We start from the raw sequence: 22,637 nt of genomic DNA, 5'->3' as shown, positions 1-22,637 counted from the left end.
GAAAGTGGAACTTGCAGTGAGCTGAGATCGTGCCACTGCACCCAGCCTAGCTAGGTGCCAGGGCGAGACCCCATCTCAAAAAACACATACTCAACAAAGGGTGGTTGGCACAGGTATGCAGGTTATTTGTTCGTTTTCTCCCCCATTTAAAGGCTGAATCTGTTGCATTGGGACCACATATTGGGATGAACAAGTTCTGCAGAGTTGTGTGAAGAGCAGTGTATGAAAATGCAGCACTCCACAATGGCGTGTTGGCTTTCTTTAAAGGCTGGCAGGCTGTGCAGAAGCCTGGCTTGCCACACCTGAATTAACTCTTACATCAGTTATTACAGGTGTCCTACTGTCCCTAGCCAGTGACTTGCTCTTTGCTGCTTCATGGTCTCTGCATATGTTTCTTCTGCATAGAATGCACATGCTCTGACCCACTTAGCTGTCCTCTTTGCCTCAATAAATCCCACTCATCATCCAAGCAACAGCTTAAATACTTCTTTCACAAGGGAGCCTTCTCTGACATATTCCTGCAAGATTAATCAGTTGCATACTTTCGTGTCACCCTGCAAGTCATAAATCCTTCAAACTAGTTATTTTGCTGTTACTTGCTCAATGTATGTCTCATCCTGGCATGGAGGTTGGGGGCAAGCTTCATAAGGGCTGGGCCATTTGTTCACTGATCTGTTCCTAAAACCTGTTGTACTGCCTGGGACAGAGGAGAGGGTCATGGACCAAGGTTTATATCTGTTGCATGAGGTGAATTATCTAACATGGTTTTTTAGTTTGTGCATTGCTATAAATAAATACCTGAGACTGGGTAATTTATAAAGAAAATAGGTTTAGTTGGCTCATGGTTCTGCAGGTTGTACAGGAAGCATGGGGCTGGCATCTGCTCAGCTTCTGGTGAGGCTTCAGGAAACTTTCAATCATGGCAGAAGGTGAAGGAGGAGCTGGCATGTCATATGGCGAGAGCCAAAGCAAGAGAGTGGTGGGGAGATGCTGCATACTTTTAAACAACCAGATCTGGGAAGAACTCACTCACTATCATGAGTACAGCACCAAGCCATTCATGAGGAACTCACCTCTATGACCCAAACACCTCCCACCAGGCCCCACTTTCATCACTGGGGATTACATTTCAACATGAGATTTGAAGGGGGCAAACATTCAAACTACATTATTCCTCCCATGGCCCCTCAAATCTCATGTCCTTCTTACATTGCAAAATACAATCATCTCTTCCTAACCGTCCCCCAAAGTCTTGTTACAGCATCAAGTCCAAAGTCCTAAGTCTCTCTGAGACTCCTCTCCTCCCACCTGTGAGCCTGTAAAATCAAAACACATTATTTACTCCCAAGATACAATGGTAGTAAGGCATTCGGTAAATATTACCATTCCAGAAGGGAGAAATTGGCCAAAAGAAAGGAATAGTAGGCCCTATGCACGTCTGAAACACAGCAGGGCAGTCCTTAAATCTCGAATCTCCAAAATAATTTCCTTTGACCCCGTGTCCTGCATCCAGGGCACACTGGTGGAAGGGATGGGCTCCCAAGACTTTGAGAAGATGGGGAGACCGAGTAATGCCTGGAATCATTGTCCTGCTGGCTGGTGAGATAATGCAGGGTTTGGGTTGAAGTTGAAGAAAAGAAGATGAAGAAATGTACTCTTTCTAATGCATGCATGTGTGTTTTCAGATCCGCCTACCGCAGTGGGGCCTTCCCTGGGATTGCTGAGCATCCTTGCATATTACATATTTGCCCCACAGACTCATTACAAACCCTTAGGCTTGGAGCCAATTTGAACCATGACTGTGACCCTATTTAATAATGTCCCTGCCCAGGAACTGGAATTATGACCAAAGGTCCTTTCTTCAGACATAAGTGAAGCCGCCTTCCCTGTTGTTATCTATTCCAGAGGTTGGCAAACTAGGGCCTGCCAACAACATCTGGCCCACTGTCTGTTTATGCACAGCTGGTGACTTAAGAATTAAATTTTTAAATGCCTGAAAAAAATCACCAGAAGACTAATATTTTGTGATAAGTGAAGATTGTATAACATTCACATTTCAGTGTCTCTAACAATTTATTGGAACATAGCCATGCTTTTTATTTGTGTGCCTACGACTGCTTTTGTGCAACAATGGCAGAGTTGAATAGTTGCAGTAGAGATGATTTGGCCACCAAAGTCTAAAATATTTACCATGTGGCCCCTTAGTATTCTAGCATGTTAGCTCATGGCTTGGATAATAATACCTGAACTGGGTCAATGATGAGTTATATGGCAGAACTGGCCATGTTGAGCCTCTTGCTACCCTAGGGTAGAAAGTACTTGAATCTTGATGAGTTGCACTATAGAGATGTTGCAGTGATGGCGGAACATGTGGCTGAGAAACAGCTGCAGCTGTGGAATGCCTCAGTGTCCAGCCTTTGAGTCCTTCCTGATCACAGGACTCCCTGCTTCAGTGACTGTGACTGAATGTGTACATGGAGTAGACATTTGGGGAAGTCAAAGAACATGTCAGGCAAACTTCTTAAACACCTGCCAGAGGCTGTAGAAAAATATGTAGGCTTTTATATACAAGTTAGAGATTTAGATATTGGATCTGCCCAACCTAGAAAAAGTATTGAGAGGTATGAAAATAAATAGCATCCTGTGCCTCAAATTCAACTGGACTGAAATTCACCTCCTCAAAACCTCCCAGGCACTGAACTAACAAAGAGGAAGGTCGGAAGGGGAGAGCCTCTCTGTGAGTGAGGGGCCCAGGTGCTGTTTGGTCATTTCATTGCCAGTGGCCTAGTCCTGTCAAAGAGGGCCCGACCACCATTTCTTGTTCCTTTGGGAAACCAGGTACAGGTCTTTCCCCAAAGCCATCTAGAAATAGTTGCCAAGGCAGAAATCCTGTGTATTCTACAAAGTTGGCATGCCTCTTAATCTGCCATTGGTATGGGGGAATGGACATTATGAGGAGGATTATGACTTTAGAAGAACGAGAAGAGATCCACAGTAAAATGGTCCAGCTGTTTCTGAATTAGCTGGTATGAGTTAGGGAATGTGAATGCTCCTCTTTTTGTGTTTTGCACTCTTATGAGGAAGATGGACGTTCCATGGTGACCAATTTTCAGACACTCTTTACCTGGCTGTATGAGCTTGTTTGAGAAGTCTCCACACACCAGATAGAATCAGAAAGTAAGACCAAGCCAGTCGTTCAACAGTCTAGACTCATGTGGCACCCATTTTACCTCTCTTACCAAGCTATGAGAGGATATTGTAAGCCAGGAGATTCCTCTGTGGTGGCCACTTCTCTCTCATTGTAACCCACAAAGAGGGCAAACACAAGTGGGAAATGTCACACCAATTTGTAAGCTCAGATGCTTGGGGTACATTTTGAGGGTGAACAGGGGATAGCAAGATATCGAAGATGAGGGATGAGCCCACATTACTGGCTGAAAATCAAACTCTGATGTTTTAAAGTCAAGGATAGTGACTGAACCAGCTCTGCCTCCCCTTTGGTCCAGGTCTATCTGAAACCTGTCTGATTCAAAGGAAGCTCCATCTGAAGCTGTTTTGTGTTTCTCTGGGAATTGGAGTGGGGAGGCTCACCTACCTAGCCCTTGGGAGAGTTACAGGTCATGTTGCACCCACGCCTAAGTTATGTGAAAATGATTATTGTGGGGAATGCTGCTGGGGAAAGAAACTTGGGTTTTACCCATCTAAGGTGGAAGAAGACCACCAGAATAGGAGGAAAAATGTTTTTGAGGGAATTTAATTATTTAGAAGGTGGAGAATATAGGCTAAAGATCATATTCACAATACCATTTGTTGAAAAATAAATTATAACTTTTACCTCATTTGAAAAAGTACTTTGTTGTTACCAGAATTTTTTTCTATGGTTGTAATAAAGTTGACAAAATCTGTGATATTTTGAGTATAGATTTCATTCAAAACAAAATTAACAGCAAAAGGGATGAGCCAAATATGGGAAGGAATGACGACAATGATGAGAGAGATTATGGATTAAATCTTTAAAAACTAATTCATTCATTCAACAAATATCCAATACGTTTCATGCAAATAGTCACTCAATAATTATCTATTTAATCAGTACCCATTACATTGCAGGTATTGTGTTGCTTAGTTGATTATTTAAATGCATATATATTTGCCTTAGAGCATCCTAAACAATAGTTTCCCAATATTTTTATTTTCTGGTCTAGCAGGAAGCAACCAGTATATTGAAATGGGTTTCAAACCAGGAGTCATACAACTTTGGTTCTTTTGACTGTCTGATTTTGTACTGGGTAAGCAACACAGTCTTCCCGCCTATAGAATGGAGATATAAACAAACAAATATGAAAAACAGTTTCTACGCTGTTTCCCTGACAGGGTTGCTGTGAACATCACTGAGATAATTACAAAAATGAATTTTGGAAACCACACTACATTATCTACATGAAAGAGTTGGAACGACTTTTGCTGACTTGTATACTGTTTTTGGCAGGCCCGCAAGTACATCGTGGACTCCATGGGAGAAAAATATGCAGAAGGTGTTATTCTAGACTTGGAGAAGACGTGGGAGGAATCTGATCCACGGACGCCACTCATCTGTCTCCTGTCTGTGGGCTCAGACCCCACAGATTCCATCATTGCCTTGGGGAAGAGATTAAAAATAGAAACCCGTTATGTATCCATGGGCCAGGGCCAGGAGGTCCATGCTCGGAAGCTCTTGCAGCAGACCATGGCGAACGTAAGGCTGAATGTCTACTTTTGTGCCGTGCTGTTTATATTACAGGTTATGGAATAGCAATGCAGAAGAAAAATATAAATCATTAGGAGTTTAAATTTACATGCTGCCTGCTGTTTACTAAACAGTACTTTTTTAAAATTTAAGCTAACATTAAAACTTTTGAGGCAATGTGGCAAATAAATCAACTACCCAAGGATAGCAAAGTGGATGGTCTGCTCAGTAAGATGAAAACAAAACATTTAATGCAGAGAATGGAATCCCAAAGAAATGGGATTCTGTGGGTGAAGATGGAACATCAGAGTTCTCACCTAAGAAGTTTAGATCACCTGGGTGCGATGCCTCACAACTGTAACCTCAGCACTTTGGGAGGCCAAGGCTAAGGATTGCTTGAGCTCAGGAGTTCAAGACCAGCTTGGGCAACATAGACCCCATCTTTACAAAAAAAAAAATTAGCTGGACGTGGTGGCCTGTGCCTGTGGTCCCATCTACTTTGGAGTCCGAGGTGGGAGGATCACTTGATCTGGGAAGGTAGAGGCTGCAGTCACTGCAGTCCAGCCTGGGTGACAGAACAAGACACTTTCTCAAAAACCAAAACAAAGCAAAATACAAAAAAAAGGAAACTCAGGTCAGGGTTCACTTCTATGCTGGATGAAAGAGAGAAACTAAAGTCTTTTTGTAGCTGCTGTGTTTTATATTGAATTTCCTTTTTGTTTTGAATTGTGGACGGTGTCAATTGAAATTTTCAAAGGGTAAAGTTTAGATAACTTATTCAGCAGTACTGTAAATTTCTGAAGAAAATATAAAGGAAATGTGAAATCTCTAAATTATCAGTTTTACATGTAAGTCTGCTAAGACTTTAGATCTAGTGCTTGTTGTTTTTTTTTTCTTTTTGAAAGACAACTCGTGCAGCTCTAGTCAGTGATCTAAGACGGGTTATAGAAAAACACCTCAAGATTATCATCTGGATCTCGTAGGTGATTTTAGCAAAAATATTTTATAGATTAGATATTGAGGAAATTATTGTTACATGACCCCCAATTTTGCCTGAGTTGCATTACACAAAGACCTTCCTATACTTACGGTATAATTCAGGCAAAAGATATGGCTTATTATTTTCTAAGGCTCTTGCTCTTCTTAGTGTGGTCAGATTCCCAGGGAAGGTTGTTCCACATTCTAAAGGGTGTATGCACTGTTGCCAGGATTCTGAGAACTAGTGGGAGGCAGGAAGTAGCAGGTCTCAAAATTCAGCAGGCAATCATTCTTTCACCTGGTTTCAGTGTGGTACCGATTCCCTCAATGTGCTGGTATCCTCCAGTCTAGACCCTGTTTTGCCTTCTGTAGAAAATCAACTTCTCATTTTTCATTAAGGCAGGCAGAATTTGGGGAGTTATGTGGTATAAATCAGGTTGCATCTCAGCTTTCCTTGAATGCTAGCTTGGGATTCAACTTTCTTGAACCTCTTTTGAATGTTAGTGATAATGCCTTCACTCTCTCTGTCATTGTCCTTAAGAGTTCATGCCTTTAAAAATTTTCTTCATTGTAGTTTTAATGGAATTTGGGGAGGGATCTGAGTTAAATGGATGTTTTCAATCAGCCATCTTTACTTGGAAGTCCTTTTATGTTTAACTTTGATTATATTCATGATTGTGACCATATAGTATTGGTACAATTGCATACTAGTATATACTGGAACAAATGCATGGACTAAAAGAAAATAGCTTATCTCAATTAAACATTTTTGTTTTCTTAGATTTGACCTAGATTAATTTAAAATGGTTAGTGTTTTTCTATTAAATTTTAATTACTTAATTTCTAAAGAATGTAATAATTTAGAATTTGGGTGAGATACAAAACCACCTAATTTCCGTTTACTGCTATTGACAGGGAGGATGGGCACTTCTGCAGAACTGCCATCTGGGACTTGATTTCATGGATGAGCTGATGGACATAATCATAGAAACTGAGCTTGTACATGATGCGTTCCGCCTCTGGATAACCACCGAGGTTCATAAGCAGTTTCCCATTACACTCCTTCAGATGTCCATTAAATTTGCCAATGACCCTCCACAGGGCCTCCGGGCAGGACTGAAGAGAACATATGGTGGTGAGTCCAGAAATACTTCCAAGTCTACAGGAGTTTTCTTACCGAAATTGTTTTCCTGAAAAAATTATAAAAGGATTAGCTAGGATACAGTTGTAGCAAATAGTCCTACTGTTTAACCTGATGGGGAGGTGATGGTCCTCTTTTGTGAATATGCCCCGGCAGTGTGAAAGAGTCAGAGCTCATGATTCCCACCTTCTGGTTTCCTGTTTTCCCAGTACTGCCCTATTTAAGCTCATGCTGTTCTCCAGCTAGACATAATTAATATCAAAAATGAACAATTTGTCATTTATGGTCTTTGTGCTCCATACTTAAAGTAGTACATTAGTCTCTTCCAAGAGGAGAGTCTGAATGAAAGTCATGCCTGCCTGCCTTTCATTAGGGCCATATGTCAGAAGGTAGCTAAGTTAAAAATCCAGTGGCAGCAAACTCAGGCCCAAATGCCCCCCTCATGACTGGCGCTGAGGTCGCTCTCTTGGCCATTGCTTCCTCTGTTTCATAGCTTTATGTATGGGGCTTGCGGTCATGAAAAGAACATGGAACTTTCAGTCAGAAATCCTGATTCTGGCCCTCGCTGTTGATAATTACTTTGTTCTCTTGGGTGCAAGTCAGTCAAATAACCTGAGTTTCAATTTTCTCATATATAAAATAGGGACAGTAGAATCTCTCCAGGAGAAATGAAATAACTTGTAACTAAAATCATGTATTTGATAACCATAGTAAATATAATTATTGTATTTCAATCTGGGAAACCTGCAAAGAGACTTTTGGAGAGTTGCTAACAAGGCTCAAATTCCTGCCAATGTATAAGATAATGTGGGGATGAAAGAGAGGTGGAAGAATAATGGCAGTAAAAAATAAATAAATAAATCTAATTATATATACAATATAGTATATGCATATGTATCAATCATTATTATTTGGAGCATGTACTCAGGTGCAAAGGGCTTCTATATATGCTATATTAATAATATAAAATTAGTTAAAAGTATATGCCCCAAGTATATGCTCAAAACAACAGTAATAATAATAGAGTAGTAGTTATAGTAATAGTGGCAGAATTTATTAAACTGTCATTACCCTTCCGTCTTGATTTTACCCCCACATGATCTTGTTAGATTGGCAGGAACTTGACCCATGTTAGCAAGGTCCTCCCCTCCCCAAAGTCTCTTTGAAGATTTTTCAGAGAGAAATGGTCTCTGGACACCCAAAAGTTAAATTATTATTGTCACATGAGTATCATAAAAATAATCCAAATAAGTGAATTTTAGTATCAGGGATTTACAAAAATGATTACTTATAAAAGTAGTAGAAAATAAAGACATTTGAGAGATGATACATTTTTCACCCAACTGACCACAACAGGTGTGAGCCAAGACCTGCTGGACGCGAACTCCGGGTCCCAGTGGAAGCCCATGCTGTATGCAGTGGCTTTCCTGCACTCCACTGTCCAGGAGAGGCGCAAGTTCGGTGCCCTGGGGTGGAATATCCCCTATGAATTTAACCAAGCAGACTTTAATGCCACTGTGCAGTTCATCCAAAACCACTTGGATGACATGGATGTCAAAAAGGTACTGCTGTGCATGCCGCCTCGTGCCCCTGGTGGCTGTGGGCTTGGGCCATCAGGCTCACAGGACCTCCGAGCTTTGGGGTAAATCATATAAGAGAATTTGCTGTGCTTGCAAAGTCATCTTTAAGTCATAGCAAGTTGGGTCACACTTGCCTCTTGATTTCAGGAAAAATTGGTCAAATTTTGATTATTATTTTATTTCTCAAAAGCAAGTTGACATTCCAAAGAAGACAGCCTCAAGGGGCCTGTTCTTAGGGGGTGTGGGTGGGGAAGCTTGTTCTTCAAAATCCTAGAAAATGAAAATGGGAGTCCAGATCAGTTTGAAGTGTGTGCTTTCTAAAGAACTGCCTCAATACCCTCAAAAAGCAAACACTATTTTCTATTTATATTGAAGTATGAAAACATACGAATGCATCAAGGAAGTCTATTTCAAATCATAGACATGAGCATTGAGTAACTACTCTTCTTTACCTTTTTACTTTTCTTTCTGCACTTTCTCTTTACGGTACTGATGACGAATGACTGGCTGAAAGAATGATGTTGAAACTGAATACATGGGTGTGGCTTGGCAGGGAAATAATAATACAACAGTAGTCAGTTCTACATAATTATTCTATAAATTTTCCCAGGGCGTCTCCTGGACCACCATCCGCTACATGATAGGAGAGATTCAATATGGAGGCAGAGTCACTGACGACTATGATAAGAGATTGTTGAACACATTTGCTAAGGTTTGGTTCAGTGAAAATATGTTTGGACCAGATTTCAGTTTTTACCAAGGATACAATATTCCAAAATGCAGCACAGTGGATAACTATCTTCAGTATATCCAGGTTTGTTAACTTCAGAATTTTATGCATAGAGCAAATATCTGTAGCCATTTGAGTTTTGGATATTAATTACACTGTCTATATTGCTTTTACAATACATTTTAATGGTGATATATACTAATGCTTTTGCTGTGAAGCCTTTCTTCATATTTTTATACTCAACAGCTGATTAAAATGTTTATGTTTGTTCTGAGTGTGTGTTTTGTGTGAATCGTGTTTCCATCCACCATCTTTTTTAATGCCCCAGGGAGGAATTTTCTTTGAGGAAGATGATAGATTAGGCAGATTTAGAACTAGGAGACCTACACAGATCACCTGGAGTTCTCTGTCTGTGAAACTTTGGCTGTCACAGCAGTAGGGCAAAGGCAGCTTCTAGACTCAATTTGTTCTGTTTTCCAATCCATTCGACAAACCCCATGACATCTGTTCCTTAACCCTGGCCTAATGGACAGCCTATGGATCTGTCCGGAAAGCTGCTTTGTGTAAGAGTTTCCTCTAAGACAGGATTTCTCAGCCTTGGCACTACTGATATTCAGGGTTGGATCATTCTCTGTTGTAGGGGGCTGGCCTGTGCTGTTTAGCAGCATCCCTGGCTGTTTAAAACACAGGCTGTTTAGCAGCATCCCTGGCCTCTATCCACAGGATGCCAATAACAACCCCATACCCAGTTGTAAGAACCACAAATGTCTCCTGAAATTGCCAGATGTCCTCTGGGGGGCAAAATTGTCCCTGGCTGAGAAGCACTGACATAAGAAGGAACAGGTAGATTTCTACAGGCAATTTGGGAATAGGTGGGGAAAAAATTCTGATTTTTCAAGATGACTGCGTCTCCTTTCTCTATACCTAAAATTAATTATATCATTATTTAGCAGTCTCTTTGGTCTCTATCTAAGATTTATCTCAGAGTAAACAAACTAAAACATAACAGCCCCAGAGGGCTAAATTTATCAGTATATTTACCTGTTGTTTTGATATATAAATGTAATGAGTTTATCATATATTACCACCCCTGCATTTTTATTAATTCAAATCAGCAAATATATTTGTCTTACGGTACTGCATGTATCTTTAAATCATCAGCACTGAATAAGAAAAGTGGCCATGAAGATATAAATTTAGGGGTGCCTGTACATATATTTTTATATACACCCCATCTCACAGTGCATTTGAGGTAGCTCATAAGAAGACATTATGCAAGAGGGAATAAAATGAGGGAGAGGAAGGGAGGGAAATATGAGTATGACAATAATTAAGTTAAGGATAAGATTCATACATAGAAATATGTGTCAAATTGTCAGTAAATTTTCCTTTTTTTCAAACGGTTGGGGGATCTTTTTGCCTGCTTATCCTTCTTCTGCCTGTGTCCCACACCATCTCTGTCTCTGTTTTTCTCTCTGACTCTGTTGATTTTTCAGTTTCTCTCTTTTCCTAGTCTCTTTTCCCTGGGAGGGTACAACTCCCACCTGCTGCCTTTATTTGGACCACGATTACTAAAGCTGTCATTTCCTGGTATCTTCTAAAGATAATAAACATTAGTTATACAACATTGATTTGGACAACTGGTTTGAAGTCAATTAGACTGTCAGAAAGCAAAACACCAATCCACAGCTCCCTTTCTATCTCATATTGTATAACAAGACAGTCTCTCTTTGACTACATTTTGTTTGAGGTGCAGACTGTAAAGAGCCATGAGCCTACTGTCTGTTTCTCAATGTTATTTTTTTTTTTTTTTTTAAGGAAACTTTTGATTCTTTTCTGGAGAAATTATTGAGGTGTGTAGCTTGACACCAGTAAGACTTAAGTAAATGCATATCCTCATAAAAGCATTTTTGTTTCCTAAGATAGTGTAATTTAGATGGTGCTTATGTTGGCAGTCTGTGCTTATCTGGGGTGTTTGTTGTTCAGAGTTTGCCTGCCTACGACAGCCCAGAGGTGTTTGGACTGCACCCCAATGCTGACATCACCTACCAGAGCAAGCTGGCCAAGGACGTGCTGGACACCATCCTAGGCATCCAACCCAAGGACAGCTCTGGTGGAGGGGATGAGACCCGGGAGGCGGTGGTGGCCCGGCTGGCTGATGATATGCTGGAGAAGCTGCCCCCAGACTATGTCCCCTTTGAAGTAAGTTGATGAAATCCTGACAAAATGTCAGCTGGGGTTGCATATCTTCAGCTGGGAGAGTGAGAAAGAAGAAAGAAAGGCAAAAAATAATTTTCCTGAAATTAAAAAACATTATTTTAAAAACCGGCTTCTTAAAGAACCAGAAAAAGAAGTTTTTGCATCCGTGAATGTAATGTAATCTTTTCAATATATAAACCATAAGGAAATCTGTTGAGAATATTAATACTTATGATTGATTTACAAGTGTGTACTGATGGGTTAGGACTGCTTTTCTGAACCTTCCCTGAGGTACTTTACATTGCCATTTGTTCAAAAGAAAGCAAAGTATTATTAAAACACCTCATTATTTTAAAAATACTTTTTATGTAGTTTAATGCACACCTTAAAATTCAGACCTTCTTTATTTCAGAGAGTCTACATTTATATCATTACCTCTGCAGCTTCTTCATCTCACTGGTTTTGAAAATTGATATTTTTTAGTCTGTAAGTAGTTTCCAAACAAATTTATGATGATGAAAGTTAATTTTTTGACATCTTTTTAAATTGAATTAATTTTAAAAAATTTTTTTTCATGAGTTATTGGGGTGCAGATGGTGTTTGGTTACATGAGTAAGTTCTTTAGTGGTGATTTGTGAGCTATTGGTGCACACATCACCTAAGCAGTATGCAATGCACCATATTTGAAATCTTTTATTCCTTGCCCCCCTCACACTCTTCCCCCCAAGTCCCCAAAGTCCGTTGTATCATTCTTATGCCTTTGCGTCCTCATAGCTTAGCTCCCACATATCAGTGAGAACATATGATGTTTGGTTTTCCATTCCTGAGTTACTTCACTTAGGATAATATTTCTCAATCTCATCCATATCGCTGCAAATGCTGTTAATTCATTCCTTTTTATGGCTGAGTAGTATTCCATCGTGTATATATATATATATATATATGTGTATATATATACCAACATATACATATATATATGTATATGTATACACACACACCACACTTTATACATTCGTTAATTGATGGGTTAGTTCCACAATTTTGCAATTGTGAATTGTGCTGCTGTAAACATGCATGTGCAAGTATCTTTTTTGTAGAATTACTTCTTTTCTTCTGGGTTGATACCCAGTAGTGGGATTGCTGGATCGAATGGTAGTTCTACTTTTTAAAGGAATCTTCACACTGTTTTCCGTAGTGGCTGTACTAGTTTACATTCCCACCAGCAGTGTGGAAGTGTTCCTTGTTCACTGCATCCATGCCAACATCTACTGTTTTTTGATTTTTTGATTGTGGTCATTCTTGCAGGAGTGAGGTGGTATCTCATTGTGGTTTTGATTTGCATTTCCCTGATCATTAGTGATGCTGAGCATTTTTTTCATATGTTTGTTGGCCACTTGTATATCTTCTTTTCAGAATTGTCTATTCATATCCTTAGCCCACTTTTGGATGGGAGTGTTTGTTTTTCTCTTACTGATTTGAGTTTGTTGTGATTCTGGATATTAGTTCTTTTTCAGATGTATAGATTGTGAAGATTTTTCTCCCACTCTGTGGGTTGTTTGTTCACTTTGCTGACTGTTCCTTTTGCCATGCAAAAGCTCTTTAGTTTAATTTTGTCCCAACTATATATCTTTGTTGTTATTGCATTTGCTTTTGAGTTCTTGGTTATGAAATCCTTGCCTAAGCTGATGTCTAGAAGGGTTTTTCCAATGTTATTGTCTAGAATTTTTGTAGTTTCAGGTCTTAGATTTAAGTCCTTAATCCATCTTGAGTTGATTTTTGTGTAAGGTGAGAGATGAGGGTCCAGTTTTATTCTTATACATGTGACTAGCCAATTATCCCATCACCATTTTTTGAAAAGGGTGTCCTTTCCCCACTTTAGGTGTTTGTTTGCTTTGTTGAAGATCAATTGGCTGTAAGTATTTGGGTTTATTTCTGGGTTCTCTGTTCTATTCAGTTGGTCTATGTGCCTATTTTTATACCAGTACCATGTTGTATGATGTCTCCTGATTTATTCTTTGTGGTTAGTCTTGCTTTGGCTAGGCAGGCTCTTTTTTGGTTCCATATGAATTTTAGAATTGTTTTTTCTCATTCTTTGAAGAATGATGGTGGTATTTTGATTGGGATTGCATTGAATTTGTAGATTGCTTTTGGCAGCGTGGTCATTTTCACAATATTGATTCTACCCATCCATGAGCATGAAATGTGTTTCCATTTGTTTGTGTTGTCTGTGATTTCTTTCAGCAGTGTTTTGTAGTTTTCATTGTAGAGGTCTTTTGACTTCTTGGTTACATATATTCCTAAGTATTTTATTTTTTTGCAGCTATTGTAAAAGGGGTTGCATTCTTGATTTGATTCTCCACTTGGTCACTGTTGGTATAGAAGAGCTACTGATTTGTGTACATTAATCTTGTATCAAGAAACTTTGCTGATTTCTTTTATCAGTTCCAAGAGCTTTCTGGAGGAGTCTTTAGGATTTTCAAGGTAAACTATCATATCATCAGCAAGCAGTGACAGTTTGACTTCCTCTTTACTGATTTGGATGCCCTTTATTTATTTCTCTTGACTGAGCTCTGGCTAGGACTTCCAGTACTATGTTGAAGAGGATGGTGAGAGTGGGCATCCTTGTCTTGTTCTGGTTCTCAGAGGGAATGCTTTCAACTTTTCCCCATTCAATATTATGTTGGTTGTGGGTTTGTCGTAGATGGCTTTTATTACATTGAGGTATGTCCCTTGTATGCTGATTTTGTTGAGACTTTTAATCATAGAGCGATGCTGGATTTTGTCAAATGCTTTTTCTGCATGTATTGGGATGATCATGTGATTTTTGTTTTTAATTCTGTTTATGTGGTGTATCACATTTATTGACTTGACTATGTTAAATCATCCCTGCATCCCTGGTATGAAAGCCACTTGATCATGCTGGATTATCTTTTTGATATGTTTTTGGATTCAGTTAGCTAGTATTTTGTTAAGGATTTTATCATCTATGTTCATCAAGGATGTCAGTCTGTAGTTTTCTTTTTTGGGTATGTCCTTTCCTGATTTTGGTATTAGGGTGATGCTGGCTTCATGGAATGAATTAAGGAGGGTTTCTTCTTTCTCTATCTTGTAGAATAGTGTCGAAAGAATTGGTACCAATTCTTCTTTGAATGTCTAGTAGAATTCTGCTGTGAATCCTTCTGGTCTTGGACTTTTTTATGTTGGTAATTTTTAAATTATCATTTCAGTCTCACTGCCTGTTATTGGTCTGTTCAGAGTTATGTAATTCTTCCTGATAAAAGCTAGGAGGGCTGTATTTTTCCAGGAATTTACCCATCTCTTCTAGGTTTTCTGGTTTATGTGTGTAAAGGTGTTCATAATAGCCTTGAATGACCTTTTGTATTTCAGTGGTGTCAGTTGTAATATCACCTGTTTTGTTTCTTAGTGAGGTTATTTGGGTTTTCCCTCTTCTTTTCTTGGTGAATCTTGCTAATGGTCTATCAATTTTATTTATCTTTTCAAAGAACCAGCTTTTTGTTTCATTTGCCTTTTGTATTGCTTTGTTTTGTTTCAATTTCATTTAGTTCTGCTCTGATCTTGGTTATTTCCTTTCTTCTGCTGGGTTTGGGTTTGGTTTCTTCTTGTTTCTCTAGTTCCTTGAGGTGTGACATTAGAATGTCAATTTTTGTCATATTACCAGAGTTGGTTTTCTGGTTCCTTCTCGTTTGAGTAGGCTATGTCAGAGAGAAGGTCTTAGGCTGAAGGCTGTTGTTCAGATTCTTTTGTCCCACAGGCTGTTCCCTTGATGTAGTAGTCTCCCCCTTTTCCTATGGATGTGGCTTCCTGTGAGCCAAGCTGTGGTGATTGTTGTCTCTCTTCTGGGTCTAGCCACCCAGCAAGTCTACCTGGCTCTGGGCTGGTACTGGGGGTTGTCTGCACAGAGTCTTGTGATGTGAACCCTGTCTGTGGGTCTCGTAGCTGCGGATAGCAGCATTTGTTCTGGCGGAGCTGGCAGTGGGGTGCAATGGACTCCGTGAGGGTTCTTAGCTTTCGTGGTTTAATGCTCTATTTTTGTGCTGGTTGACCTCCTGTCAGGAGGTGGTGCTTTCCAGAGAGCATCAGCTGTGGTAGTATGAAGAGAAACTGGCAATAGGCGGGGCTCTAGAACTCCCAAGATTATATGCCCTTTGTCTTCCGCTACGAGGGTGTGTAGGGAAGGACCACCAGGTGGGGGCAAGGCTAGATGTGTCTGAGCTCAGCCTCTCCTTGGGCTTGTCTTGCTGTGGCTGCTTCAGTTTCTTCAGTGGGGATGTGTGTTCAGGAGAGGAGGCGCTCCGTTTCCCACTTCTGCAGTTGGGGCACTCACAGTATTTGGGGTGTCTCCTGGGTCCTGCAGGAGCAGCCCGCCTCCTTCACAGAGTCTGTGGGCACTCTTGGGATTGCTGCTTTGTTCTTGGAGTCGATCCGGAGCTCATGTTCACAATGCAGGCCTCCGAACACTGCTGTCTGTCTGAGTCGGAGCTGCAATCTAGTCTTCTCTCCCTCCTCCAATTGTTTTCTTTTTTGACATCTTAATTAGTATTGTGGAAAGAGTTATCCTGATAGTAATTTTTAAAATCTTCAACTATCCTTTGAGTTACAAACAATTCAATTACATACGCTCTCACAAAAATTTTTTAAAAATTTACAAAATAAAAAATAAAAAAATAAAAATCTTTGATTAAACGAAGACTAAGAGGTAGCTGATTTTCCATACAGTTTTAAGAGATGACCCGGACAATCATTTAGTGCTTCTAACACAGAGCCGCCCTATTTCTTTGTATTTTTCCCTTTTGTGCCTCATTTTCAAGAGGAATCTTGTAGCGTTTTGTGTCTTTTATACCCCACTGTTTTCTACTAGGCAGGCAATTTTGGCTGCTAATACTACAGACTGAACTTAAGGACCTTTAGTCAAGGGGATAATGTCCCTGGAATAACCTGTGATAACTTGCTTGGAGAAAAATCAATACTGTTATCAGCTTTCATAAGCACTCTTCATTACAGGATCAGGAAAGGCGTCATTCATGTCTAACAGGGATTGAAATAGTTAGGAAGTGATAAAAATGTCTAAAAATAGAATGATAACTACATAAATAAACATGGTAAGTAGCAGGAGTTAGGAGAGTCTCCATCCTTTTGTTGAATTTGTCAGTGCTACCTTAGGTTATAGCAACTCAGCCTAGCACAATATCTGATACATAGAAGACTCTCAATAAATACTTGTAGGATGATAATGAATGGATGGGGGGATGGATGGATGCTTTGATGGAAAAAAACAGAAAGCTCTTAAAAGAGAATTCTAGTTTTTTGAGATAGCCAGCAGAATGGTTGTGTGTGTGTACATGTTTGCTTGTGTGTGTCCACATGTGGGTTTGAAGGAGCTCGGATTGGCAGAAAGGGAGTTTCCCAATAAGTGCATTTGCTATTTGGAAGACTGCATGGTTGTGGTCATGCAGTTAACATTCTTCTGTGAATTCACGGCTGCTTGTTCCTTCCCACGTGGCATGAAACTTCGGGCTGGTCATCTAACAGATATTTTTTCTGTTTTCTTTTCTTTTTTTTTTTTTTTTGCCATGCAATAAAATAGAAGCTTATGGAATAGTAACAACTTGGGCCTGTTCAGAGGCCCCAGGGTACCAGGTCTATAAAATCCTTAGTAGCTAATTGTTAACATGTGCTTTGAATGTTTCCATGGCAGGTAAAAGAGAGGCTGCAGAAGATGGGGCCATTCCAGCCTATGAACATTTTCCTCAGGCAGGAAATAGACAGAATGCAAAGGGTACTTAGCCTTGTCCGCAGCACCCTCACTGAGCTGAAACTTGCTATTGATGGCACCATCATCATGAGCGAAAATCTGCGAGATGCATTGGATTGCATGTTTGATGCTAGAATCCCTGCTTGGTGGAAAAAAGTATGTATAAGCCTGCTGTTATTCTGCCTGTTCACCTATTATTGTGAAGAGTTGTAATTGGCAAGTGGAAAGCGTGAAAGGATAATTTACTCAACATGATTCTTTTGCATAGGGACTAAGCCCCTTATAGCCCTGTATTTTTAGACCATAGGTAGGGAAGGAAGTTTTTTTTTAGCGAATCCCATGAATCAGGTTCTCTGCTAGGACATTTACATGCGTTATTTTGCTTAAATTTTTTATTTTACTGCTCTTATTTTACAGATGAGAAACTTAAGGTTGGGACAGGTTAAGTCTTTTCTCAGATTACACATCTAAGTAGTCCAAGAATCAGAATTTAAACCCAACCTCCTGGACTCCAAAGCCCATGATGTTGGTTTTATAGAAGGAAACATGCCTCACCCTAACATCAAAAGTCACACCAAAAGAAAAAGAAAAAGAAAAAGTTTCTGCTATATGCTGTGGAAATGGGAGGAGTTCCTTATCCCCCTCGCAGGGCATGTGACAGGGGTGTGGCTGGGTTTTCCGTGCCCTGCTGCTCAAATCCCTAGGGGGAGCATGCAGAGGGGCAGGTTGTGGGGACTGTTTTGGGGGCTCCAACCCCATGGCAGTGTCTAGGGTTGAGTGTTTACAGCTCCCGAATGGGCGTGTGTTACAGTGTACTCTTTCGGTTTTGCCATCTGCAGATGGCTTACGTTAATCAGCTCAATTAGACCCTCTTCTTTATCGCAAGGACAGAGGGCTTTCTGTTTCCTTGGTTCTTGCTCTAGTGTACTGGAAAAATTGCCTCACATGTGGGCTTAGAGGGTGGGTGCAAGGTTTTATTGAGTGATGGAAGTTGCTCTCAGCAAGGTGGATGGGGAGCCAGAAGGGGGATGGAGTGGGAAGGTGGTCTTCCCCTGGAGTTGGGCCGCCCAGTGACCGGACTCTTCTCTGACCATGCCTGGGCAAATTCCACGTTGTCCCGCTGTCAGCGGTGTCTGTTGGTCCTGCCGGTATCTGCTGGTGTATGTCAGTGTGCCCTTCGGCGCTTCTACTCCTCTCGACATCCAGCCACTTGTGTGTGTGCCCGCTGTGGTCTCTTGGGTTTATATGGGTACAGGATGGGGGGCATGGTGGGCCAGAGTGGTCTTGGAAAATGCAACATTTGGGCACGAAAACAAGAGTGCCCGTTCTCACTTAGGTCTGTGGCCACAAGCCTGAGGGTGGAGCCTTCGCCAGGGACCCTGCCCTTCTCTACCCAGCACTTCCCTGCCCCCCTCTGGTATCACTATATCTGTAAATACAGTATGTAGTATATATATATCAAAATAAGAGGATAAGAATTTAACAGCATGCTCACTGGTTACTTGTTAGTAATTGTGCTAAAGACAGATACAGTTTTAAGGAATAATTTTTCACTTGAAAAAGTAAAATGAGTTCCTGAGTGTCTTTGTAAGTAGGAAAATAAGTGTATTTTAGTAGAGGACATTTGAAGGGATGGAGCCTAAATGGTATTCTTCTCCTTGTTCTGTATTTCTGTGTGTGTGTGTGTGTGTGTGTGTGTGTGTGTGTGTGTGTGTGTCTGATGTGTATGCACACCCATGTTATGGGGAGATGTAAGTGAAGTTGCTAAGATTAATTATGGGGAAAAAATACATAGGAAAAGGGTGGGAGGTGTAGCTGTCTTCTATAACCTATTTCTTGGGAAAATCTGGATCTGCTCCATGGCTTCCTTTCCATCTGACTCGTGCCATTGTCTGGGGGACTCCACACCCACAGCATGAACCCAAGCAGGGCTGACCTGACAGGTCACTCCCAATGTCCCTGCTCCCTAGATTTTCACTTCTGCTCCACTTCCTCATTCACTTGTCCTGCTACACCTAAAGGTTGGAAGGAGGGGGAAACCAAGACAGAAATGCAGGCATGGAAAGGCAACAGGATTCACCCTTTGAGATCTCAAGTTATGCATGGGAATGAAACCAGCCTTCACAGGTGTGCATTGCCTCCAGCTGGCTTCAACTGCCAGGAGTAGGCCTGCGAAGGTAGATACTTGAGGAGCTTCTGTGCTGGACACCCACCCGGAGAGTGCAGTGGCAGGTGTGGTAGGATTTTTTGACTGCCATAACAAAGTTCTACCTACTGGGTGGCTTAAGCAACAGAAGTTTGTTTTCTTGCAATTCTGGAGGTGGCAAGTCCAAAATAGAACTGTTGGCCAGCTGTGCTCCCTTCAGAGTGTCTAGGAGAGCATCCTTCTTTGCTTCATTCCACCTTCTGGTGGACCCAGGAGCTCCTTGGCTTGTGGCAGTCCTAGTCCGGTCTCTCCCTTTGTCTTGTGAAGATATGAAGATATGACTTTCTTTGCCCTGTGTACATTCACATCATCTTCCCTCTATGCACATCTGTCTCTGTGTCTGAATTTCCCCTTTTTATAAGGACAGCAACATATTGGATTAGGGTCACCCTTATTCCCTCATTTTCACTTGATTTCCTCTGTAAAGACCCTGTTCCCACATAAGATCATGTTGTTAGGTGCTGGGGGTTAGGACTTCAATGTGTGGTTTTGAGGGGACACAATTCAACCCATAGTGGGAGAGGTAGCTAGGTCATGGGAGCCATTCTCAACGGGGAGATTATAATGATGGAAGGTGAAGATGAGAGGAGAGGAGATGGGACAAAAACTGTTAAAGACTTATTTTAAAATTTATTTTACTTGACAAAAATTATATATATTTATGGTGTGCTACATGTTGTTCTGAAAGATGTGTATGCTGTAGAATGGCTAAGCTGGGCTGATTAACATAGGCATTACCTCACATACTTAATTAACATTTTCTTGTGGTTCAGACCTAAAAGCCACTCTCAGCAATTTTCAAGAATACAGTCCATTGCAGCCAGGCGCGGTGGCTCATGCCTGTAATCCCAGCACTTTGGGAGGCCAAGGCGGGCAGATCATGAGGTCAGGAGATCGAGACCATCCTGGCTAACATGGTGAAACCCTGTCTCTACTAAAAAAAATACAAAAAATTAGCTGGGTGTGGCGGCATGCGCCTGTAGTCCCAGCCACTCGGGAGGCTGAGGCAGGGGAATGGCATGAACCTGGGAGGCGGAGCTTGCAGTGAGCCAAGGTCGCGCCATTGCACTCCAGCCTGGGTGACAGAGCGAGACTCCCTTTCAAAAAAAAACAAAAAACGGTCTATTGCTATAAACTATAGTCACCTTGTTGTACAATAGATCTTTTGAACGTACTTCTATCTAACTGAAATTTTATACCCTTTGATCAACAACTTCCTATTCCCTCCCTCCTCACCCCACCCTCTAGTCTCTGGTAACCACCATTCTACTCTCTATTTCTATGAGTTTAACTCTTTCAGGCTCCACATATAAGTGAGATGATGCAATATTTGCCTTTCTGTGCCTGGCTTATTTCACCTAGCATAATGGAGATGGGACAAAATTTATGGATGAGGTGAAAATCATGGAACCAAAGAACCGGATACCATGCTTAGGTCAAAGGACTGTCCTTGAACAAGTGAACTGGAAGTGGAAGTTGTGGTTAAAGAATGGAATGTGGAATGGGGGTGGTGCATGTTGGATTTCTTAAGGCGGCTAAATAGCTAGCTCTTTTCTCCGCCTGAGTTCCAAAGCAATTAAATGGCAGAAAAGGAGTAGTGCAGCTTAGAGAACATTTACTGATAAAGCTGATATTGAACAATGTGACTTCTATTTGCTGGAAGGTGAGTTTTGGGGTTTTAAAAACAGTTTTTGGAATTAGACAGACTTACCCACCAGCAGCACTACACTAGACAGAGACTTCCCTGTGAAGCGAGAGTGTGCAGGAGCACAAGAGAGTGTGGGAGCAGAAGAGAGTGTGTGGTCCCTTTCCCCCTGCTACCCCCAGTAATAAAAGCAGAAGGGGCTGGCTGGCTGGGCTTCCTAACTGTATCTCTATCTTTCCACCGCTGCTATGGCTTCTCCAACCTCCTGCTGCCCTAGTGCTAAGTCACTGATCATACTTCAGGAGCTGCTGTTATAGCTGCACCCTACTTCCTTATGCCCCTCACCAGCTGGGTGCATCCTTGGCTCCACACACTTACTCTGGGACCGTCATTATGGAGGCCTTGTCGTCTGGGAGCTGTACCACCTGGAGCATGTGGCCTCTGAAGTCATCACAGCAGAGGGAAGGGAGGTGGACATGGCACCCCAGGTCTAGACTTTCTGGATTAGGAAGTGACCCATGCCACTTTCATTCACAGTCTGTGGATCAGAACTAGAGCCTTGGACCCAACCTAACTGCATGTGAGGGCACATGGGACATCTGATGAGCAGAACCTGTCTCTGAAACAGCCAGAAACCAGATGAATTTCTTTACCTCCTGGGAGTGGGGAGAATGAGAGGGTCAAGGATCTTGGAATGTTATATGAAAGGAGCTCTCTCCCCACAGAAGGAAATATAGGAGTGGAAAAAAATGCATCTCCTAACAGGCTAGTGTTTGAGGATGACAAAGTTTAACATGAGAGCATGGGAGCAGAGGAATAAAATGGAATGGACATCAGGGTCATTAGAGAGCAGAGGGTCATGAGATAAGATAGTAAAATGTTAAATGCATCATTCAAATGGATGCTGAAGTCACCTAGAAAGATTAATGAAAGTAAATAAAGGCAGTATATGGGTTTTGAGTGTGCACTTACTTGGCCAGAATACCCAGGTTCAAATCATGTCTCTTATGGGCTAACTTGGGGTACGCTAGTTGCCTTGTTGTGCCTCAGTTTCCTTATCTGTAAAAGGGAAATAATAGCATTATATAATTCCTAGCATTATTGTGAGGATTAAATGAGTTGACCTGTGTGAAGTGCTTAGAATAGCGCCTGGCTCGTGGCCAGTGCTATGTGAGTGCTTGTGATTATTAATAGCAAAACTGCACCACCACCACCATTGCCACCACAGCCACCATCACCACTATGACCATCACCACCACTGTCACCATCACCACTATGACCATCACCACCACTGTCACCACCACAGCCACCATTACTGCCTTCCCACCATCACCACTACGACCATCACCACCACTGTCACCACCACAGCCACCATTACTGCCTTCACCACCATCACCACTACGACCATCACCACCACTGTCACCACCAGTTACTGCCTCCACCATCACCACCATCATCACCACCACCAACACCACCAACACTATCATAGTCATCATCCTCATGATTATTTGGGGGATTGTGTAGAAGAGTAAATCAGGAGCCAAATTCCTTCGTGAATAAGAGGAAGTGACGAGTAGGTGATAGAAACAAGAAGGGGTAAGGATAGTATGTCCAGATGGCACGAGACTCAAAGGAAGAGAATGATATAGCGTGATGATC

General features: G+C 41.3%; 1 protein-coding gene across 1 annotated transcript in view; it reads left to right on the top strand.

Moving 5' to 3' along the window:
* The window catches only part of DNAH5 (dynein axonemal heavy chain 5), a 329,923-nt gene that overhangs the window by 294,333 nt on the left and 12,953 nt on the right, over positions 1-22,637 (top strand). Inside the window, exons 72-77 of the mRNA XM_058430225.1 lie at positions 4,490-4,735; positions 6,620-6,839; positions 8,202-8,407; positions 9,036-9,239; positions 11,142-11,357; positions 17,071-17,283. Of these exons, the coding sequence (XP_058286208.1) occupies positions 4,490-4,735; positions 6,620-6,839; positions 8,202-8,407; positions 9,036-9,239; positions 11,142-11,357; positions 17,071-17,283 (1,305 nt within the window). The remainder of the gene's footprint in view (positions 1-4,489; positions 4,736-6,619; positions 6,840-8,201; positions 8,408-9,035; positions 9,240-11,141; positions 11,358-17,070; positions 17,284-22,637) is intronic.

Source organism: Hylobates moloch, unplaced genomic scaffold, assembly GCF_009828535.3.
Source record: "Hylobates moloch isolate HMO894 unplaced genomic scaffold, HMol_V3 SCAFFOLD_17, whole genome shotgun sequence".
NCBI classification, from domain to species: Eukaryota; Metazoa; Chordata; class Mammalia; order Primates; family Hylobatidae; genus Hylobates; species Hylobates moloch.
The sequence above is the reverse complement of the archived record's forward strand: the minus strand, read 5'-3'. Positions and strand labels throughout refer to the sequence as shown.